Source organism: Vombatus ursinus, unplaced genomic scaffold (assembly GCF_900497805.2).
Source record: "Vombatus ursinus unplaced genomic scaffold, bare-nosed wombat genome assembly UNPS02014781.1, whole genome shotgun sequence".
Taxonomy (NCBI): domain Eukaryota; kingdom Metazoa; phylum Chordata; class Mammalia; order Diprotodontia; family Vombatidae; genus Vombatus; species Vombatus ursinus.
The window spans coordinates 37,439,247-37,462,060 of record NW_020954559.1 but is presented as its reverse complement, the minus strand read 5'-3'; the positions used below and the strand labels follow the sequence as shown (position 1 = coordinate 37,462,060).

General features: G+C 33.9%; 1 protein-coding gene across 1 annotated transcript in view; it reads left to right on the top strand.

The window, feature by feature from the left end:
- Nucleotides 1-21,765, top strand: part of LOC114046104 (gamma-tubulin complex component 3) — a 144,861-nt gene extending 123,096 nt beyond the window's left edge. Inside the window, exons 18-22 of the mRNA XM_027866357.1 lie at nt 3,405-3,493; nt 3,654-3,785; nt 10,717-10,857; nt 15,571-15,687; nt 21,019-21,765. Of these exons, the coding sequence (XP_027722158.1) occupies nt 3,405-3,493; nt 3,654-3,785; nt 10,717-10,857; nt 15,571-15,687; nt 21,019-21,177 (638 nt within the window). The 3' untranslated portion in view covers nt 21,178-21,765. The remainder of the gene's footprint in view (nt 1-3,404; nt 3,494-3,653; nt 3,786-10,716; nt 10,858-15,570; nt 15,688-21,018) is intronic.
- The last annotated feature ends 1,049 nt before the right edge of the window (nt 21,766-22,814 follow it).

The window sequence follows — 22,814 nt, the reverse complement described above, 5'->3', positions numbered from 1 at the left end:
CTAAGACTTTTAACTGTAGGTGAGTCGCTGATCTGATCTGCATTGGTGGAGGGAATTTCTATAGGGAGAGGTCCTCATGCAGGTGAAATCACAGGTCCAGACCTCTTCTCCAAAAAGTACAACTAATAATAAGGTTGGTTCACAAATAGAAACAATAAAAGCCCTGCTTCTTGGAGCTTTTATGTACTTAAATGCAGTGTCAACATGAGAGAAGCTGGTGGTCTCTTCAGGGCTATTGACTATAGTTGTTACCTTTCTTTCCCATAGTTCAGTTCTACAACACCATTTTCTTAGTTAACACTAAGCTTTTTTCCTCTTAGCAAAATACAATTGGATAGTGAAAAACTGATAATCAGGTGGGTAGAAAAGTGATAGATGATTTTTATTTGTTAATGTACTTAGAGAATAATACTATAAAATAATAATGTAAATAAATGTTCACTGCCATGCTTTTGCAAAGGCTGCCTCCATGATTATAATTTACTCCCTTTACTTCCTAGAATTCTTAACTTTCTTCAGTGAATGAATGAATGGATGAAAAGCATTTACTATGTGTCAGGCACTTTGCTAAACATTGGGGATAAAAATATAAAAAAAAGTGAGCTAATCTCTGCTGCCTTTGAGGAGCTTGTATTATAGTAGAGGTTTAGGGAAACATACTTTGGTCTGGGAAGTTATAGGGCAGAGGAGGGCAGTTGATTGACATTGTCTTTCAAATGTAGCATTTTAATGGTAATATTGCTTTGGTTATAGTTCTCAGAGCAAGAAGTAAAAAGGCAGGGTAGGTATGCATTAGCAGGTAAATTGGCAAAAAGGTGACTGGTATGTGTATCTGGATGTGAAGCATGACCCGATCTGAGGCCACCTAGTTACAGTGGCCTTTGTGAATTTACACTCACAACCTAATGAGGACAGTTCAACCTCATAGACGTTACCAGACTGAGTGAATTAACTCCTCTTGGGCATGGTCTCTGGAAGTTTGGTGGGCTGAAGGTTGCAACAGCATGACTGATAGCACGATGATTCGGTTGGATAGCTGAGTGGGATTTAAAGTCCATGTGACAACTTCTCTGAGAAGCTTTTTCTGATCTTCCTTGTTAGGGCTCTTTTCCTCTTTAAATTGTCTTGTCTCTTATATATCTGTTGCATTCTCCCCCAGTAGAATGTAATTTCCTTGAGGGCAGACATTTTTCATTTTTATTTTCATATCTTTAGCACTAGCATATTACCTTGCATGTGGTAGGCGCTGAATATTAATACTTGTTAAATTGAATTGAATGGAAGCCAAAGGCATACTCCACCTAATATTAATTGATTCCCATGGAAACAAGATGTGATTTAAAATGATGTTATTGGGGTGACAGAAAATAATTGCTTCTTTAGGAACATTGTTATAAGTTGCAAATGGATAATCAGCTCAGTATTATTGTAGTGAGCTTGCATAAATTCATGGGTTGTTTTGGTTATAATGCATCAGTAATGCAGTTTGCTAAATGATATAGCTTGGGGCAACATTATGTGGGCATAACTCTATGCTTAGAGGATAGTGGGCTCTGTGTTACGGGTTATGACATACGAAAAAGACTTGAGTAATGAATATTGAAATTACCATCTTTCTCCCCAAGTAATTAAAATATTTGTAATTGCTGGTATAGTGTTTCACCTCTGGTTTTAGTAAGGGAGTCAGCTGTAGTAGTGAAGAAACACTGACCTAGAAGCAAGAAGACCAGGCTCTGGTCCTGCCTTTGCTACTGATTTTGGATAAGTCACTTTGCCTCTTTATGTCTCAATTTTCCCTAACCTAGGAAAATGAGAGTATTATTCTTTTGATCTCTAAGATGACATCTGTCTCTGACATTTTGTGATTCTGTGGAGAACTTAAAAAAAATCTTCTTGAAAATAACTAGTATAGTCCACTATAATTCTAGACTATGCTTTATCTAACTAGATATTCTCATACCTAGTTAGTTATATTTGAATAAAATAACTTTCTTTCCTATAATTATCAACCTCTTTCTGTCTTTAAGGATCTTCAGCTATTCTACATTTTTCTGTGAAGCCTAATCAGCTGGAAGCCAAGTGATGTTCCCTTCCTTCTTGTCCCTCTCTTTTGTTTTGCTAAATATGCAGATTATAAATATCAATTTGTATTTTGTACAAAGAACATGCATATAGTCTTATTATTCTGTCTTTGTGTATGTTGAATATTTATAGAGTTCTGAATATATACTTTATGCCTGTGTCTCAATGTTTATCTGTCAGAGATTATAAAAACAGAGGGTATGCAATGACCATGTCTCTTTTGTTGACTACACAGAAAACCCAGACTATCAGCACACCAAAATCTCTGTAAGGACATTTAATCACTTCCTTCAGAAAGCTGGTATAAAAATAAGATACGTCAGCAAACACAACTATTTTTAATATATGTTCATACTTTAGTTGTATATATATGTGGCTATTAAGAAGTCTAACTTAAATTTAAGTATTAAAATTTATAGTGCCTGTTAAACCAGAATTCACAGCTGATAGACCAATTCCTTTAAACTTATTTTTGGCTTTAATATACATTATATAGTAATGTTGGGGAAATATAAGACAATGATTTCTTAAACACTTAACTATATTAAAAATATAAGTATATACTATTTGATTACTTGAATAACTAACAAGAAAAGGGATTGGGTGGGTGGATTTTTAAAAATGTCAAATTTGACCCATTTTCTTGTAATTATTACTCTAGTGGGTTTATCTTTGATTTGATCCATCACATACTTTAGTGTAACATAATATGCTGTTACGGTCTTTGTACCAGAAATTAACAGTGGTGAGCAGAGAACTGCTGCTCAGTGGTGACCTTCAAACCTTTTGATGGTTTTATAATCGTATAAAGAATAAAAGCAGACTCTGAACTCATCCTTAACCTGTTTCAAAGGTTCATATTTCTCTCAGGTGGCAAGGTCATTTTTCAGTGCCTTGAAGAAATGTCATTTTTATTTCCAAATAGCTAGGGGAATAGTAAATGTTTCATGCACAGTAGGTATACTAATTGTAAAGAACCTATGAAGTAGGGCCAGTGTTTGTTCAAGGAATTGGAGGGTATTGATATAAGATTTTAATAACTAAATATTATGTACAATTTTATTTTATTTCACTTATCTTTTAGACTTGGGTAACAGTATTCTGGTCCTAAGGGATCATATGATACTATTTGTTTAAATGGTCAAGCCATTGTTTAGCTTGCATTGCACATAATTGATTAGAGAGGTCTTTTCCTTTTAAGAACAGGGTAGCATTATAGCTTGTGATTCTTTGACATATAAGGAAGAGGGACATTATAGTGCTGGTTTTAACTGCATCTGAGTTTGGCGTTTAACATATAAATTCTTTGGCTTCTTTTACAGAGTTCTCTGGGGTGCTGCATCAGTGTCACATTCTGGCGTCAGAAATGGTCCATTTCATTCATCAAATGCAGTATTATATTACATTTGAGGTACAATTTAACCATCCAATTTTTTTTCTTGGTTTAAGCAAGTAAGACGTTATACTAGTTATGACATAAGTATCTAAAAAAAGTGTTATTTTGTCTGATTTAAACACTAAGGCAGAGTACAACTCAATCAGTTCTGATTCCTCCCCCCCCCCCCCCCAAGGTACTTGAATGTTCATGGGATGAACTCTGGAACAAAGTCCAGCAGGCTCAAGACTTGGATCACATCATCGCAGCTCATGAGGTGTTCTTGGACACTGTCATCTCCAGATGTCTGCTGGACAGTGACTCCAGAGTAAGGCTTTTGATCTAATATTTCAGATTAAAAAAAAAAAAGAGATGTGGATGTTGCTTTCTTTCCTTGATTTGTACCACATGGAAAATTGTAGGAATCACTTCTATGCAGCTACATTCATAGTAATTAAAACATTTTTACTAAAGTTTGATGTTCAAGCTACACTGTTACTGAACAGCAGTGGAACAATAGTACTGAAACAAGAAGAACGTGCTTTAAAATGTCTAAAATAGATATTAAAATGGTAAAGAATAATAATACCTATTCATCTCCTAAGTGTAATAACAATATGCTATTGTATTATTCAAAATAGAAAAAGGATGTTTTAAGTTTAGTTTCTTTGATGGACCAATTAATCATCAAAGATGGTTTTGAGTTAGGAAGGGCAATACTAGAACAAAACAATTTATAATAACAATACTAGAACAAAACAAAATGTTATCTGTATCAGAATTTAGAAGACTAATGTAAGTACATCCAGAACTCCGTTTCCGTGTTATAGAAGATATTTATTTTCAGATTGCATATTTATTCTTTTGATGACTGCCTTATCTACTTTTCCCCATCTTCTTGCCTTGTCAGCATTTTGGGGGGTTAGAAGTATAGAATTTGGTTAATATATTTACACCAAGATCTGTGATTGATTATGTCAGAGTGGTTACTTCCTCCACTAAAACAGATTGAAAACCCCTCTGTGCCTTATTGACAGTCTTCATGAATTGCTATGGTTAAGCAATTCATCACTTTAAAGCTACCCTAATAACAAGCCTCTTTAAACTTAGCTAGGTTGCTCTAATGAGACATATAGTCATTAGGCCTGTTCTTGAAACCTTTTCATTTCTGGTATGGGACTTGCCAGACTTTGCACAGTGCCATCTCTTGACCGTGATGAGGCATCATAGTGGGAAGAAGATAATTTCTGAGATGACTAAATGCATAATGCAAAAAACAAAAGCATACTGTAAAACTTTTTGCCAGATCTCTTAAAATTTTTTAATATTTTTTTATGTTACCTTCATTTACAAATGTCTCCTTCTTCCCAGAGAGCCATCCCTTGTAATATAGACTAAGAGAAAAAGAAAAACATTACTGCAAAACCCAACACATCTACTAAATTTAACAATATGCTTTATTCCACCGTCAGAAGTACCCTACTTTTGCAAAGAAAAGAGGGTGGTATATTTTCTTATCTCTTCTTTGGGACTGGGCTTGTTCATCCTAAATTCTTCCTCTCTTTCTCCTTCTCTTTTTTCCCCTCCTTCCTTCCTGTCTTTTCCACCTCTGTTTCTCTATCCCTTCTTTCCCTCCTTTTCTCTTGTACGTTCTTTTTTCTTTCCATTTACATTATTTTGGTCACTGTGTCTATTGTTTTGCTAAACTACTTTTCTTCTGGGTTGCTCATCTTACTGAGATTTTCTGAAAATATAGTACAATTATGTAGCATGATTTAGAGAATGGAATATTCTGACTACATGTATTTACTTGTTAATTGAAATTAAGGCAGTTTTGCAATGAAATTCTTTAACTCAAGGATGTCTTCCTTTATAACAATATAGGGACCTGCCTTTAGGAAATCTCTCTTATGCACAGTTGGTTTAATTTAGAAATACAGCAAAAATCAGTGGGCAGTTAAATTAATGACTAAAATAGATAAGTCTCAAGTTGATTCTGAATCTCTTAAAATACCTTAAACCTGGATTAACTTTAGATAGAATATGAATGCAGAGAAATTTCAGAATATTTGAGAAATGTTGACTGACATTTTTCCATCTTCTTCAAAAAGATGTCATGGGAATGTTTGCTAAAATCCAGGTATACTCTACCACATTTTCCTGATCTACTCTAGTAATTTTATCCAAAAAAAAGTATAACAAGATTATCCTAGCATAGGTTATTTTTGTTATATCTGTCCCAGCCTACAGTGATTACTTTCAAAGTGTTCTCAAGATGTGGCTCACAAACATGCATTCTAAAATTTTGTCAGGAAATGAAGTCAAGGTTACTATCCTCCATTTTGAGAAATGTAATTTCCTCACTTTTTTGAAAATAAGTATATTATTTGCCCATCTATAGTTCTTCAACACTCCTTTTTTTCATTTTTTAAAAAGATCATAGTGACTCAGCAATAACATTAGCATCAGCACATTTCAGTTAACTTGAAATATAACTCTTCTAAGTCTAGTAACTTGAACTCATTGAGGGTTGCTAAGTAATATCCTTCTGTCTTGGGCATTATTCCCTTTCCAGTGTGAAGATCATTCTTTTGGATAGTGTGCTTATCACAGTGATCAGTACATAGTAAACCTTTAATAAGCTGCTTACTTGATAGAAAAATCGATGAAAATAGTTCAATATCTTATTGATGTCCATTAGATTTTTTCCATTCTCTCCCCTGCCCCCCTCCACCCCCAGCATTGATTTTAGTCCTACTTTGATCTTTCTCATGCCCCTAACATTTTTTTTTTTTTTTTTTTTTTTTGATGAGGCAGTTAGGGTTAAGTGACTTGCCCAGGATCACACAGCTAGGAATTGTCAAGTGTCTGAGGCCAGATTTGAACTCAGGTCCCCTGACTCCAGGGCCGGTGCTCTATCCATTGCGCCATGTAGCTGCCCCTACCCCTAACATTTTGTTAGAGTCCCTTTGGTTGCCATTGATGTTTCTCAGAAGTCTCAGCTAATCCTGTGCTTCAGCCTTTTTCTGATGTAATTATAATACCACTTTTTTTAATTGATCCTCACATACCTATTTGCATTCCCTATATGTAATTTGAAAGTTTGAGTTGGTCGGCGAAGTTACTGTGTTGCCACATTTCAACAACTCCTCTTTTTTTTACCTTATAAGAATGTATCTTCATTTTGTCAAAATTTCATTTTTAAGAGCGTCTCCTCCATCTTAAGCCACATTTCCCTAGAGAATCTTAGCCTAAGGGGACCTAAGTATCCTTTATTAGATTCTTCTCTCCCAAAGGGTCTAGCAAATGAGTCAGACTATTATGGGTATCATCTCCCTGATCATCTATCACAAATGGAGTGGTCACTTCCTTCTACAGTTTGTCATTTCTTTTTCAATCAGTTCTTCCTTATTGATCAAAATCAGGCATATGATAGCATTTTGCCTTGTTGCTCCCTTTCTGCCTCCTGAAAGATAAAATTATCATTAAGAGAAGTGAAGAATTTGTCAGCTGCCTTGACTGTAATTGAGAAAAAAATGTCTGACTAGTTGAAGCCCCATCACCAGGATAACCTATCTTCATACCAACATTTTCATCTGCTTAGGAAATCATCACCCTATTCCTTTTCTCCTAGTGCTTTGTAATATACCACCACCACAATATCTCTTCTTTTTTCCTTTTATTGATTCCTAGTCAAATGCTCTCCAGAATGCTTTTCCACTTTCATTAGTGGACTTCCCACATAGTGTATCTTCTTGATATATAATGCTACTTTACCTCTGCTCTTATCTAACCTATATTCCTATCTGGGCTGTAGTTTTGTTCTTTGTAAAAGAGGTGTGTTAACTAATGATCTCAAAAGTTAATTATAACCCTATATCACATGATCCTAAGGAGAGATTGTGAAAGATCACAGGCTTTGCAAATTATGTTAGCTTCTTTTGTAGCTGTTGGTGAAAAAGTATGGGTTGTATAGGTGGAGGATAGTGTTTGTTGCAAATCTGAATGGACTAATACCCCTTCCATATCCATACTGTTGACTCATTACTGATCCAGTCCACATGACTTCCAGCAACCCACAGCATGACGCCCATGTAGATGTATCATTCACTTTTATTTATCGGTTATGTGCCGTCAGGTCTTAGTTATCTGAGGTATTTTGGCATCAACTTTGAGATTTTAATATCATCTCTGTGCCACAGTCGCAATAGGTCTTTGGTGGGAAGATTTTAGTAAAATAACAAATAATATTTTTCTGTTTTTAAGTGAAACAGTAATATCCTATTGTTGAAAATTGAATAAATAGCTTTTAAGCCTACATTCTTTGATAAAATACTCATGAAATGAATACTCATCCCTTAAGATTAGAATCTTTTAGAAAGAGGAGATACTGACATATCCACAGGACTAACTTAGCACCCCCAAATGGAAATAAAACTGTAGATGGGACATATTTATTCTTGTACCTTTAAAGGAGCTGTGGGCATTATAACTATGAGGATTATATAGTACTAACCCATGAAAAAGAGAAAGAGATGGGCATACCAAAAACATCTGAGCTCTATAAACAACAACAACAACAACAAAACACTTTTTATTTGCTAATGGCTTTGTGAGAATTTAAGAACATTTCCCTTCAGTGTCAAGCTATAGATGTCTGAAAGCCCAGGGTTCAACAAAGCTAGCTATTTTCTGTTTACATCATTGTAGTCATTGTGCATATTGTTTTTGTGATTCTGCTTACTTCATGTAAGTTCATGTTTTTCTAACTACAGAGAAGTGATCATTCCTTCTTGCTTATAGCTCAGTAATGTTACATAACCTTTATGTATTATAATTTAAAAAATTCTAAACTTAATAAACACCAAATAAAAACATTTCCATATAAATAATAAAATAGAAAAAAGATTGGACATGAAACTGTGGCTCTCTATTATGTATACCATGCTTTTCTTTTAAAATATGTAATAAATTCTCTGTAATTTGTCTTATTTGTGATTCTTTTCTTCCTCATGCATTTAAAAAAAAAGTTGCTTCAATGACTCGCTTATTTTTTTTTCTGCCAACCTATACCTGTCCTCTTTCTCCCATTACTTTTCCTGGAGTGAGGGATGTGGGTAGTGTTGGTAACCACAACAAAAAAGAAAAACAAAGCCTTTGTAATAAATATTTATAGTGAAGCAAAAACAAATTTCCTCATTGTCCATGTTCAAAAATGTATTTCTTTTTCCACTTTTTACATCTTGGCTCCATCACCACAATATCAGAAGGTAGCATGCTTCATTATCAGAAGTTGATCATTACGTTGATCAGAGTTAAGTCTTCCGGAGTTGTTTTTCTTTATACTGTTGTCATTCATTGTATTTCTGATTCTGTTCACTTCGCTCTGTATCATTTCATTTGGATTTTCCCAAGTTTCTCTAAAACCATCCATTTTGTTATTACTTATAGTGCAGTAATATTCCATTACATAAATATACGATAACTTGTTTAGCTATTCCTTAATTGATGGACACCCTTTTAGTTTACGGTTTTTTGCCACTACAAAATGAGCTACTATAAATACTTTTGCATATTTATGTCCTTTTCCTGTTTCTTCAATTTCTTTGGAGTTTAAACCTAGTAATGATATCATCGGATAAAAGGGTAAGCACAATTTAATGATTTTTGGGACATTGTTCCAAATTTCTTTCCAGAATAGTTGTGTCTACCATTTCACAGTTCCACCAGCAGTGCATTAATGCCACTGTTTTTCACAGCCTTTCCAGTAACTGTGATTTTTACTTTTTTGTCATCTTTGCCAATGTAATGGGTGTGAGGTGAAACCTCAGAGTTGTTTTTATTTGCATTTCTTTAATTATTAGTGATTTGGGGAATTTTTTCAAATGGTTGCTAATGGCTTGGATTTTTTTTCTTTGAAAACTGCCTTTTTGTTATCATTTGATCATTTATCTACTGGGGAATGGGTCTTTTTCTTATGATTTGAATCAATTCCTTATATATCTCAGATAAGAGACCTTATTTTTTACCTTGGATAAGAGACTTGGTGCAAACTTCTTTTCCCTATTGCTTGTTTTTCTTCTGCTGTAACCTCATTGGTTTTGTTTGTAAAAAGCCCTTTTAAACTTTTGAACTCTTAACTTATTCATAGTTGTGAAGGATATTTTTTCCTTGCTCATCGGATTTTCTTAGGATTTCATCTTTTATGTCTGTCTTGTATATATTTAGAGCTTAACTTGATGTATGACTGTCTATACATGATTTTTGCTAGACTGCTTTCCAGTTTTCCTAGCATTTTTTGGTCGAAAAGCAAGTCCTTGCCCCAGTATCTGAACTCTTTGGGTTAGTCAGACACTAAACTACTAGGGTTATTTGCTTCTGAATATTGTATACCTAATATGTTACACTGATTGACCTCCTATTTTTTAACCAGTACCAAATCATTTTGATGATTACTGTTTTGTAATATAATTTGAGATGTTGTACTGTTTGTTAGGCCTCCTTCTTTCCCACTTTTTTGATTCTTTCCCTTGAACTTCCTATCCTTTTCTTCCTACATTTGAATTTCATTTTTTTCCAACTTGATAAAATAGTCTTTTTTTTAGTTTGGTATAACAAGTTTCAGTTTCTAGTTTTTCTTTTTTCAGTTTGTATAATATTGGAATTAATTATTCTTCTGTTGACAGAATTTACTTGTAAATTTATCTGGTCTTGGAGGTTTAACTTTGGGAGTTCATTTATGGTTTGTTTAATTTTTGTTGTTGTTGATAATGGCTTATTTAAACCTAGTTCTATTAATCTGGGTATTTTATGTTTTTGTAGATATGTATCCATTTCATCCAAGTTTTCCATTTTGTTGGCATATAATTTGGCAGAATAATTTGTTATTTTCTTTTATTTCTTATTTATTTGTTTTAAATTCTCCTTTTTCATTTTTGATACAATTTGGTGTACATCTCTTTAAAATAATAAGGCTAGCTGTTTATCTGTTTTATTAGTTTAAAAAAATAATCCGATTTATTTTTTTTGCTTTCAATTTTATTAATGTTTGAGTTTTAGAATTTCCATTTTAATGTTTTATTAGAGTTTTTAGCTTTGATGATTTTCTGGGATTTAAAAAATTGCATATTAAATTCATTGTTTTGTCTTTTCTCTCTTCTTTCTCTTTTGTTGATGTTACTATCAAAAAAAGGAACACTGGGGTACATGTTAATCTTGCTAGTTGTAGAAATGAAATCTTGAATCTGTTAATTTCCCAGGTCCTTTTAAATCAACTTCGAGCTGTATTTGACCAAATCATTGAACTTCAGAATGCTCAAGATGCAATATACAGAGCTGCTTTGGAAGAACTACAGAGGAGATTGCAGTTTGAGGAAAAGAAAAAACAAAATGAAATTGAGGTATAGTTTGAAATCACACTTCAATTATTGAAGACTTTAGTGACTTCATTGGTGTGGATATTCTCTATACTGATGTAAATTGCAGCCCTTCATAGTTTTTGAGAGTTACTATACCTAAAACATCTTTATGAATGGACTTTGAGAATAGGAGCTTCATTCTAAAAGCCTTTGCCACAGTCATAAACATGAACAGATCTGATGATATTTCTGCTAAAACTTTTGGTCATGGGATATTTAGATATCACATCAACATATAGAATGTCTAGTAAATAGTATGATTTTAAAGATTAAATTCATTGTCATATTAAAATAAAGGCAAACAAACTCGTAACGACTATAATTCATCCTGTTTGCAATTCATCTTTCAGGACTGGCTATAATATAAACTTTATTTTTTACTCAGTGAATTACATTGTTAATATAGAAAGCTGCATGGTAAAATGAACTTAATTTTTGCCATATGAACAGATACAGGAGAAGTACAGGGTATGTATAATGTTGAAACTTATTATACTTATTACAGTGACGTTAATATCTTCCTTCTCCTTCCCCCAAAAGTGATGCCTTTGATAGGTCTGGGTTCTAAAAACTATAAAGCAAGTTTGGCTGTCTGTCAAAATCTCTGTCGTATTTTATTCTATTTGGTGTGATGATAACATGATGATCCATTGTGTCTGAGCTGATGGTTCCCTGTAAAACTCATTCAAATAAAATAAATTTGCATAAATAGTACAACTAGACTTGTTTAGTATACTTTACATAACCATGTTTAGGACACAGAAAGGGATCTAGAAACTGCTGTTGCATCTGAGAAATTGTATAACAGGCTAGGAATACTATCAGAGTTATTAGGCAGTTATTTATGTGCACAGTGTGAGGGAATATGGTGTTAGTGGTAAGACCACTGATCTTGAAGTCAGAAGATTTGGTTTGGAGTCCTGACTCCAAAACTTATTAGCTAGCAGTGTAACTCTGGGAAAGTTATATAATTTCTTTGAGCCTCAGATTTCTCATGTGTAAAATGGGGATAATAATATATCACATAACAATACCTATTTCATAGGATAGTAAGAAAGTACTTGTAAGCTTCAAACACCATCTAAATGTTATTATTTAGGAGTTGAGATAAATTTCAAGAATATATACAAGAAGCCATATAAGAGATAATAAGTTAAGTATATAACAATAAGTGGAGTGTGACAAAAAAGTGAAGTGTGACAAAATGAGTCGTGGTGACTGCTTATTCCTTAGTTCTTCATAATTCATCATTTTGGTTCTTCTTATTGATACCAGCCAGAAGTCTCCCAAAAGGCACTCTTCATCGTGTATTCTCTCTCTAGTACTGTGACCTTTTTCTTCCTTTCCCTTCTCAGAATTCTGTCATACCAACCTTTTAAAAATGGAATACAATCTTAGTTTGCCATGCAAAGATGAAGAGTGTATCTATATAGCATTAGAATATAAGATACCATAGAATTCAGGACATCTCTCAACTCCATAAAAGTTTTTTATTCTAATAACAATACCACCACTTGCCTCATTGGTATTTGGCTTTTCTCATGGTCACTTCTTTTCTTGGGTTAGGAAATCATCCAGCTTAGGTTCTAAGGAACAGAGATTTTCCAATATGTCTTGCCCTGTACCCTAAAATCAGTACATGGACATAAGATTAAGTTATATGGTACATATTATAATTTACAGTGGACAGGAGAGACACAGTAGCCAAAGAGTATAACAAGTGTTAGCTTACAGTGTTTATAAGAGTCCTGGTCCAATACCTTAGCTGCTGAAAACTAGGCCTTATTTTTCCTACCTTCCTCTTTATTCCTAACTGATTCTGCTTCTTCTAGGTCTTGTATTGATGTTAGATAGAATTTAGTGTATTCTTTGTTCCATTTGACTCAACAAGACTATGTCTTAATTTTCTAGGCTCTTCTCTAACCCTTGTTGAATGTGGAAATCTCTGGTTTAGGGCAAGTACCTGCCCTTCAGTACGATCTCTCCTGATGGACTTCAGGCAACAGACTTTTCTTCTGGTTTGCTGGTCTTGAACCTAGAAAGAGCCTTTTCTTCTGCCAGCTCTTAAATGAATGCGATTTTTCAATTTACCTTCTGACTTCTAAAACTATTTCCTTCTTGGGATCTAGGCCATCAGTGTCACTATCCTTATCTGAAGATCTCCATTCTCTGGCTTTTCTTTTACTTCAATCCTGTCATCTCTATTCCTCTTTCTTTCTGGTTGGTCTACATAAAATAAAATTTCCCTAGCATATTGCAGTTATGCCCCTTCTTTTATCTTTTGAAATTGGCATTGGTTTCTGTGACCTGGGACATTAAGGATCAGCTTCCATGCCCTATCTGAACCTTATTCTTCCCATGCTGCTCCTAGCATAAGATTCTCAGGACTAAAAGTATCTTAGTTTTGACTCTGTACCTCTTTACGGCCTACCTTAGCTCTCTATTGAAGCTAAACTGAACTGATGAACTTCTTCCAGAGCCAGGAAGCGCTGGACTCATGCACCAACATACACAGCTCCAGCCACCTTAGTGTATTCAGTGTCCTGCACAGTACTTATATGCCCATTCCTTCCCAAGAGAGTGATCCACTCACATAGATAATCAACAACATTAACAAAAAAACCCATACCCTAATCCCAAGGACCCAGTAAGTCCTGAAGTGCGGCCCTTTGACTGATTCCAAACTTCACGAAGCAAATCCCCTTAATAAAAGGATTTGTTCCGTAAAACTTGGACTCAATCAAAAGACCACACTCAAGCACCTAGAAGGCCACATGTGGCCTTGAAGCTGCAGGTCCCCCACCCCTACTCTAATCTATTAGGTTCACCGTAACAGAATGTTTTCTGAACCTAGAAGGGCAAAGGTGTGCCACATCATACCTTAAGATCATCAGTTCACCAATTACATTAGTTTTTTAATTCCCTTGCCTCAAATGACAATATTTCAGTCCTTAAGTTGTCCCCTTTCTCCCACTTTGGTTCCCTGTTACTTCACTTTTTCTCGTTTTGAAAATCTAGGTATTCCTTTCTCACCCTTTCCCAACTCTAAAACTGGCAGTGTTTCCTTATCACCTTCTAATTGATAGGGATGCAATCATATCTCCCTTCTTGTGTTTAACTTCTTTGGGCCTTAGTACTTACTGTAAAATTATCTTCATTTTTTTTCTTTCTTGTACTTTTTCCCCCCAGACTATAGCTAATGCAAAAATTTGTTTTGTATGACTTCGTATTTATAATGGATTTTGTATTTCTTTCTTTCTTAATGGGTGGGGAGAGGAAGAGAATTGAATTGAATATAAAATTTAAAGACTGAATTCATTAATAAAATGAATGAAAAAGCACTCATTAAGCACTTAAAATGTGCCAAGCACTGAGTAAAGGTACAACCTGTTTTACAGAATTGTTAAGCCAATTAATAGATCTATCAGCAGTAAATTTGTGTTTGTCCTCCATCAGTCCCTCTACTATACTTTTTTTCCCCATCCTTGCTAATTTTGATGGCGACTACCTTGTAGTTGTTTTAATTTATATTTCTTGGTTGTGATTTCGAGTATTTCTTCATATGTTGTTGATAGTTTACATTTCTTCTTTTGAAAATTGTTTATTTGACCCCTTGGGAGCCTAGTAGCTTATTTTATTTCAAAAAAGATGGAAAATTACTCTTCCAAGAGTATAGTTGAATTTTTCCAAGGGTTATACTTTGCAATGGATCTGATGATTTTAAGATTAGAGCCAGAAAGTGACCTTAGAAATCGCATAGTCTGGTGATTAGTTTAAGTCTTTCTGGTCCAATTTTAATAAATAACTATTGAATTAACTTAAATTGAACCCATTTACTTTACTGATAAGAAAACTGAGGCCTAGAATGGTAAGGTGTGTTAATCAAGATCACATAGGCAGTAAATGCAGGAGTAGAATTCAAATCAAGAACCTGTGTTCTTTCAAAAATACCGTAATCGTGAGAGACTAGAACCAGATAGAACTTAGTTCAACTTTTACAGGAAAAGAATGTTGTCAGATTGTTATCAATCTCATTGAATTTGCTGATTTTAGAAGATTAAGATGTTTAAAATTATTTGCTGTTCACACAGTGCTATGAAGTGCCTTGTTAAATATTATAGCACTAAAATGCTATAATGTAATGCTAAATTACCTTTATAAATAGGTTTATAATTTTTGAATATTGACATGCATTGGACTCAGTTTGATGGCTATCCCCAACATTTTCTGGTTGCGTGCCTGAAGTAATGGAGAGTGCTGCTAGCATATATTTCTAATTATCTTCTACGTGAGATAAATCATCACCCTTAAAAGACAGATTCGGTTTGGGAAAAAAAAAGTCATTCGTAGAGGCAGACTTGGTTAGTAAGGTAGATATTGAGGTTAAATAACGTCTTTGGTCAAAAATGAGGTGTGACTGACCATAATGGGGATTTTCATGTGGCTAATAAAAACTGGATATAATAGCAATTTCAAAGGAAGAATTCTAAAAATATGTTGAATACTGGCATTGTTATTGGTATAAGTCACTGCTTTGAAGGGCAAATACTTATTTGGTGGAATGTTTGAAATAATATGAGCCTTAGCACATTATGTTCACATATTGGGTAATTTCAAAATTGTTAAGAATGGAGTTTTACTTTTTAAACTTGACATCATTAGAATTTTCAATAAAATTTGAAATGTATTTTACAGGGTCAGTGGGGAATCACAGCAGCAGAGGAAGAGGAGGAAGCAAAGAGGATTAGAGAATTTGAAGAATCTATACCAAAAATGTGTTCCCAGTTGCGAATATTGACACATTTTTATCAGGTACATGACACAGTAGTAGCAAAGAATTATTTTCAGTAGTTGTCTTGTGGTAAATATTTGACAGTTACAATTCATTTTTAAAATAAGTTATTCTAACAGAATCTAGTTTATTAATCTACCTTTATAGAGAGTTGCTTATGGCAAATCTTATTTTGGATCTTCCAAGTCAGCCATAGTTGCTGACCACAAAAAACTCATTTCAGAGACAAAAATGAGAGGTGACCTTTATGCCAGTTCTATATTTCTTTTATTTTAACTCTCCCTTTCCTACTTTGTCCCATTTTGCATTTTTGTTGAAAAATGTGAAGATGCTAATGACTACATGTAATAATAATCATGTGTGTAATACAAAATTGTTTTTTAAAAAATATGTAATATAAAATGTATGAAGTGTCTATATAAGCTAGTTCTATGCATAATTTGTTTTTAATATGACTTTCAAAATGAATACCTGGTGGTTAACTCCATATTACTAATTAAAATAGGCAATACAGTTGTAAAGGAGTTAATATAGTGAGTAACTTGCAATTTTAAAAAAAAGTCTATGTACTCATTTTTAAAAGGAACTATGATGGTCCTGTTTACCATTACACATTTACATGATGGATTTAATAGATTTTTTAAAAAAAGTAATCTTAATCAATATAATCCCAGTTGCACTCAAATTACAGTCTTAATCTTCTTTGTACATCATTATCATTCATAGTCTCTTTCCTTCACAGAAAAAGTTCCTTTCTGTTCTCCTTGTAGGGGAACTTGAAATAGTAGCGTGTCAGCAGCTATTTGTCATTCACTGCTTCATAAATGAGTGCACACCCAGAGTTCCATACCTGTGAAAAGGAAAAATTACTCAGATTTACTTTTAATGAGCTTCACATATCATTTTATTTCAAATTTATCACTCAACAGGAAGTCACTGTCTGTGTTTTCAGCAACAATATTCCACAGGACAAAATATAATTTTCTTTCTTCCCTTTCCCCTTCCTCATCACACACATAATATGTCTGACTTTTTATATATGGCAATCACTGACTTGAAAATAGTTTACCTTTATTATAATTTGTATCTTTGGAGCTTCCAGTGGTTTTTTTTTTTCCCCATAGGAATAAGTCTGTAAATGGTTGTTAGCTTTCTAGGGCCGATCACACAAATATGTTTATCCCATAATAATATAATAATAATTATGTTATATTGTAATAAAATATTATAAAAATAATATCAAATAAAACTCTAAGATTCTATGAAGTATTGTTCTACAGTAGTATAAAACTCAGTTACCATGTGTAGCTGTAGAAAGACACATTTGGAATTTCATTTTAGAAGGCCCAGAACACATTTTTCTCAGTCCCGTGGTAGTTGGGGGATCCATTTTCCTCCACTTGTAAGATAAATGGAAACAGGGACTTTTCCCTCACTTAGTTATTGTTGGTTGCTCTCTGTGGCTTGGCATAGGAGCTCTAACAAGGTGGGATGGGGTGTTGTGTTGTTTAGAGGAACTCTGGGGTGAGTTTCAGGAAGAGGCCTGAGAAAAGGCTTATCATCATCTACTGAATTCAAGTTTAATGGCACAACCTAACTTTGAAGTCCTTCAGTATAGTCTCTCACTACTCTGTTTCATACAGCCTATGTTCTAGATGTGGGATTTCTAATCTTTTCTGATTGTGTATTCCTATCAGGAAAAAAATTTTGAGCACACATTCCCAATATATGCACATTTACTTATCTATAAATTATGTCTATGTTTTATTGTACTAATAATTACATATGTTATAAAACTCAGATTAAAAGAGTAATTTATGAAGGAGGAGGGAAAGATAAAGTAATTGATCCCGAAGTCAGAAAGGCTGCTGTTGGAGTTTTATGAGTAGGGCAGTCACATAATCAGGCCTGCACTTTAAGAAAATTATTTTGAGAGTCATGTGGAGGATGGATTGAAATGGGAAGAGATTTGAGACGGGGAGACTTATTATAAGGCTGTTATAATAGTCTAAGTGTGAGGGGCCATTAGGTCCTGAACTAGGGTCATAGGTATGTGAGTAAAGAAAAGGAGAGAGATGCTAACGATGTGAAAGTAGGGGGAAAAAAACCAAGATTTGTCAACTTTTGGATATGTGAGGTAAAGAGAATGAGACATAGAACACAGTATTGAAGTTGTAGGACTCCATATGACTAGAAAGATGGTAGTGCCCTTCATAGTAATAGGAAAGTTTGAAAAATGGGTGGGTGTGGGAGCGGGGTGGTAGGGGTGGTGGAAGATAATTCCGTGATATCTGTGATTCAGATTACAATCCATGTTGTGCCTGCTCATCCTGTATAATGCTTTCTGTTCCACTCAGAATGAAAATGGGGTAGGTTAGAGTTCTTACTAACTTGTCATTGCCTTCCTTTGCAGAACCCTTCTTGTAGGGGAATTATCACAACCATGATGTGATCTGGGGGATGGAGGAGAGAACAGACTTTTCCCAATGATAACTGCAGTTATTAGTAGTTTAGGTTATAACTGCCCTGAAAATTTGTTTTAATTAATTATAAATGCACTTAACTCAGAAAGAAGAGATTGTACATAATAGAGGATGGAGTAGAGAGAGTATTGTTGGGTGTGGTTGTGTTGGATTTAAACCCCATGATTGGCTTTTGTAGCAAACTACTGCCCCATCCTCTGATTGGCTAATCATTCCTTAGGGTTAACCCACTGCCCCCTGGGGCAATGACATGACCCTCTAAGGAGTCTCAGCCACCCCTCTATGCAACTAGAAAAACTAGTGTTTTTCTGCCTCTGTGTTTTTGTTTGTGCTATTCTCACTGCCTGAAATGTTCTCCCCTCACCTCCTTTCACTTGCATCTATCCTTCAGGGCTTAGTTCAAGTGCATCTTGGAACTTTCCTTCCCAAACCAGTTGTGGAAAGTAATTCTTTTCTCCTCTTAACTGTCTTAGCACTGTTTTCCTCCCTCATTGAACTTATTATATTTCACTTTCATTTAACAAACATTTATTAAGCATTTGTTGTGTGCTAGGTGCTATGTCAAGTGCTAGGAATACAAAGACAGAAACAAGTACTGTTGCTAACTTCAAGGAGCTTATATGCTGCTGGGTGGGGGGAAGTAATATGCATTGATGAATAAATATAAAATATTTGTGAAGTAATATGGTGAGGAGGGAAGGGAATAAGCACTTATTAAGCCTCTACTATGTACTTTAAAAGTACTAAGTACTTTACAAATATTATCTGATTTGATCCTCACAACAACCCTGGGAGGTAGCTAACAAAGGGGGAATTGGAAAGGCCTTAAGTAGGAAAGAGGTGATACTTGAGGTGACTTTTGAAGAAGGGGATGGGGGGGAGATGCCTAGACAAAGGTGCAAAGGTAGAACATTGATTCTCAATTACAGGCGACAGTAAGTAAACCTGTTTGGCCAGAACTAGAATATGTTAAGGTCTGGAAAGGTCAACTGGAGCCAGATTGTGAGAGCTTTCAAATACCAAACAGAGAAGCTTGTATTTTTATTCTGGAGACAACACTGAAGTTTCTTAAGTAGTGTAGTGTCATGCTTTAGGTATGATACATGTCACTTTTCCTTTAGGAATATCAATTTGGCAGTTATATGTAATCCGGATTGGAGAGAAGAGATAAGGCAGAGACTAGTTAAGAAGCTATTGAAGTAGTCCAGGTGAGAAGTTGTAAGACTATATAACCTTGGTTAGTTTTAGATTGAATGGAGAGAGAAAGATTTGAGAATGGTGTGGATCTAGAATGGACAAACTACTTAATAAATAATAGAATATGGGTTTTGAAGAAGAATGAAGAGTTGAGGACTGGAAGGAAGATGGTGCCCTTTCTCCTGCTAGCCCATAAATTCCATGTGGACAGAGACCATGCCTCATTCTTTTTGTCTCTCAATGCTTCCCTTTTTATTTACACATAGTACTTAGGTGCTCAATAAATACTTGTTGAATGAACAAATGAATCTATATGTGTACATAGTGATGATACATGTATTGCTTTAGATTAGTTTTATCTATACACATTGATAGTTTTGTAAATTTCCTAAAATACTGTTTTACCTTCAGTACTTACTTTTCATATCAGAAGTGAAGAGGACAGGCCAAATTTTAAAGAGAGCCAAGATTAATAGAGATTGTAGTAGTGGATCCATTCTTTTTTTAGATGACATTTATCCTTAGGGAGTCAGAGAAACATATTAGGGCAACAAAGCATGCCCTAGGCAGATAGATACCCATTAGTTTATTAGTCTTGATGGTATTTGGGGATTTCTTAAGTACCTCTTTGTTCCATAAAAAAGTGATGATGATGATGGAAATCTAAAATTTAACAAACGTCACATCTTATTAACTCTAGAGTCTCTAATGTTAATATTTAATGCTTACTTTCCCTCTTTTTCAAGGATTTAGGTTTAGTTCTAAATTGACAGTGCCTTTTGTGTAGTATATACTGAATAAATATTTGTTGACTGGATTCGTATAATTGATTGAAAGTGTTTTACATGTAATTTGAAGTGAATTATATGGTATATATTTTTATTAGTTCCTCTACTCATTTGAGATACTCTCTTTATAGCTTTATAATTAGTGAAGTAAGTAGAATTTAAAATTTTACTCCAGCACCTCATTGTAGTATGGAGGTGACCCTAGGTTCTCAGACACAATTCTGGCAAAGTGATTGCTTTAGCAGATTTTACCATGTTGGAGAAACATTTTGCATACAGGCCTAGTGACAGTTCACACATCTTTTGTCTATGGACAAGTCTAGCTAATTTTGGAGAGACATACCACTAATTTGGCTGAATGGTGGTAAATTTTTTGGCCACATCAGTTTCAGAAAAGTAAATCAGATTTGTGAGTTGCACTGGTGGAAGAAATACTCATCCTGTTGAAAATCACACATCCTTGAAATATTGAAGTAAATATAGTAGCTTTTTAAGTATTCATTTAGTGAATATTTACTCAAGTTTCAGCTATGTGCAATAAATTATTTCAGATAACCTCCTATGAGTTTCTTTTTTAAAAGTTTTGTTATGTTTTGCTTCACTACCTTGCTCATTGTTGTTGAATTTAAGGTGAGGAGGCAGGAACAAAGTGGTTAATTTTCTGAAATGCTTTTTTCCCAGTGTTAACTTTCAGGATACAAAAAATGTGACCTGTTTTGGTTCTGTTTGATCTGGAATCTAAGCCAAAAAAAAAAAAGGTTGCAATTTTGGACATAAGTTTTGAGGATTGTTAAGAGTTTGTTTTGTCTTGTTTTTGCTTTGTGGTTTGTTTTTGTTTTTTTTTAAACTACATCTAATTTACTCTTTCTTACTTTTCCTCCAGGGTATTGTACAGCAGTTTTTGGTGTTACTGACAACAAGTTCTGATGAGAGTCTTCGGTTTCTTAGCTTTAGACTGGACTTCAATGAGCATTATAAAGCAAGAGAGCCACGGCTTCGAATGTCTTTGGGCACTAGAGGGCGACGTAGTTCCCATATGTGAACAAATTCCAAAACCATCTATTGAATCTGTAAAGGATGTTAAACATGTGATTGGACATAAAGATCCACACTTAAGAATGAAAACCAAATGGCCTGTAGCTCTGTCTGCCCATAAGTACTTCAGACATGTGAATGTGTGGCATCATGGTAGAAATACAAAAAGCAAATGTTGTTTATACATTGGAATTGAATATATTTGTTATATTACTAAGTTAAATAGATTGGTTTGCACTATTCCAATTTATTTTTTGAAACTTTGTATTTAAAGAGTGTCGTGTTTTGTTGGAGTTTTCTAAGCTCTATACTTTTATTTATATTCATCATTTCAAAAATCACAATTTCTTTTAGAGAAAACAGGTGATAGGATATTGAGGTAAGGTGTGATGTCATTAACTTTTTTAAAGCATCCTCTTAAGAGGCAGTTTTTGTTAATAACAAATCAATCAGATCCTGAAATATTGTCCTTACCAAGAAATACATGAAGTGTTTTATTATACTGATTTTAATGTTGTAATGTACTTGCCTGTGTGAGAACCTTTGTATCTTGATACATTAACTTTACATACATTTATTTTCTTTCTTGCTTCAAGGTTTACATTTTTATATTTGGTTTACTATTTCAGGTAACTTCTAAAAGTCATATGCAAAAATATAGAAAAACACTAATAGAATCAACATGAAACAAAAATTCACTTAAATAATTTAAGTTTAGATTTCAAAATTGTCAGATGAAGTTATGTGTAAATATAGATAGATGTGATTGAAACATTTTATGTTCAAAATTCTGATGTGTATTAGAAAGAAATTGATTCATATAATGAAGATATCCCTTTGACTTGGCTATTTTTTCATTGTAAATATTTATATATTACTGTTAGATTTTTTTGGTAAAAATATCATTATATCAAGTCATTTAAGTCTCCACTTATTATGTTCTATACATAAAAGTTTAGGAAAATTAAAATGCAATTATCTTTCAAATATATTGTCTATTTCTTGACTACCTTGGACAGTATTATACATTATGTGGAGGAGAGAGAGAAAATTAGATTTAAAATGTTACTGTATCTATTAATATTATTATCGTTTGTTCTCCAAAGTCAGGAAATAAGATCTTATGGAATTTAATATGTATAAAAAAGAATGAAATTCAGCAGTTTCTCACTTAGAAGCCATTTCTTTGTTCTCATCTTGTCTATTCCAAATTCCTTGCAATTAGAAATTTGAATTAGATAATGAAGCCTCACAGTTTCTGCCAATACAGAACTAAATTCTCAAAGAAGTTTAGAATTCTTAATAGTTTAAATGTGAAGGTATGATAATTCTAATTCTAGTTTTTAAAACAGCATAGAGAATGAATTCTTTAATCCACCAAAATATGGATAATTTATAAATATAGCAGCATATATTGCTATTAAACCTTCCAAATCTTGACCCTTTATTTAACCAGTTCAGCTTTGCATTGTTCCATACCCTTGAACTCCTTTACCCTGTTGTCCTACAACTCCTGTTCATTCTTTTTGAACTCCAACACTAGATTATTTCTACCATCTACCCTCTTCCCTTATATTTCCATTGTAGCAGAACATTATAGTTGGAAACCATACAATGGTCCATCATAAATTTGTTATCCAATTT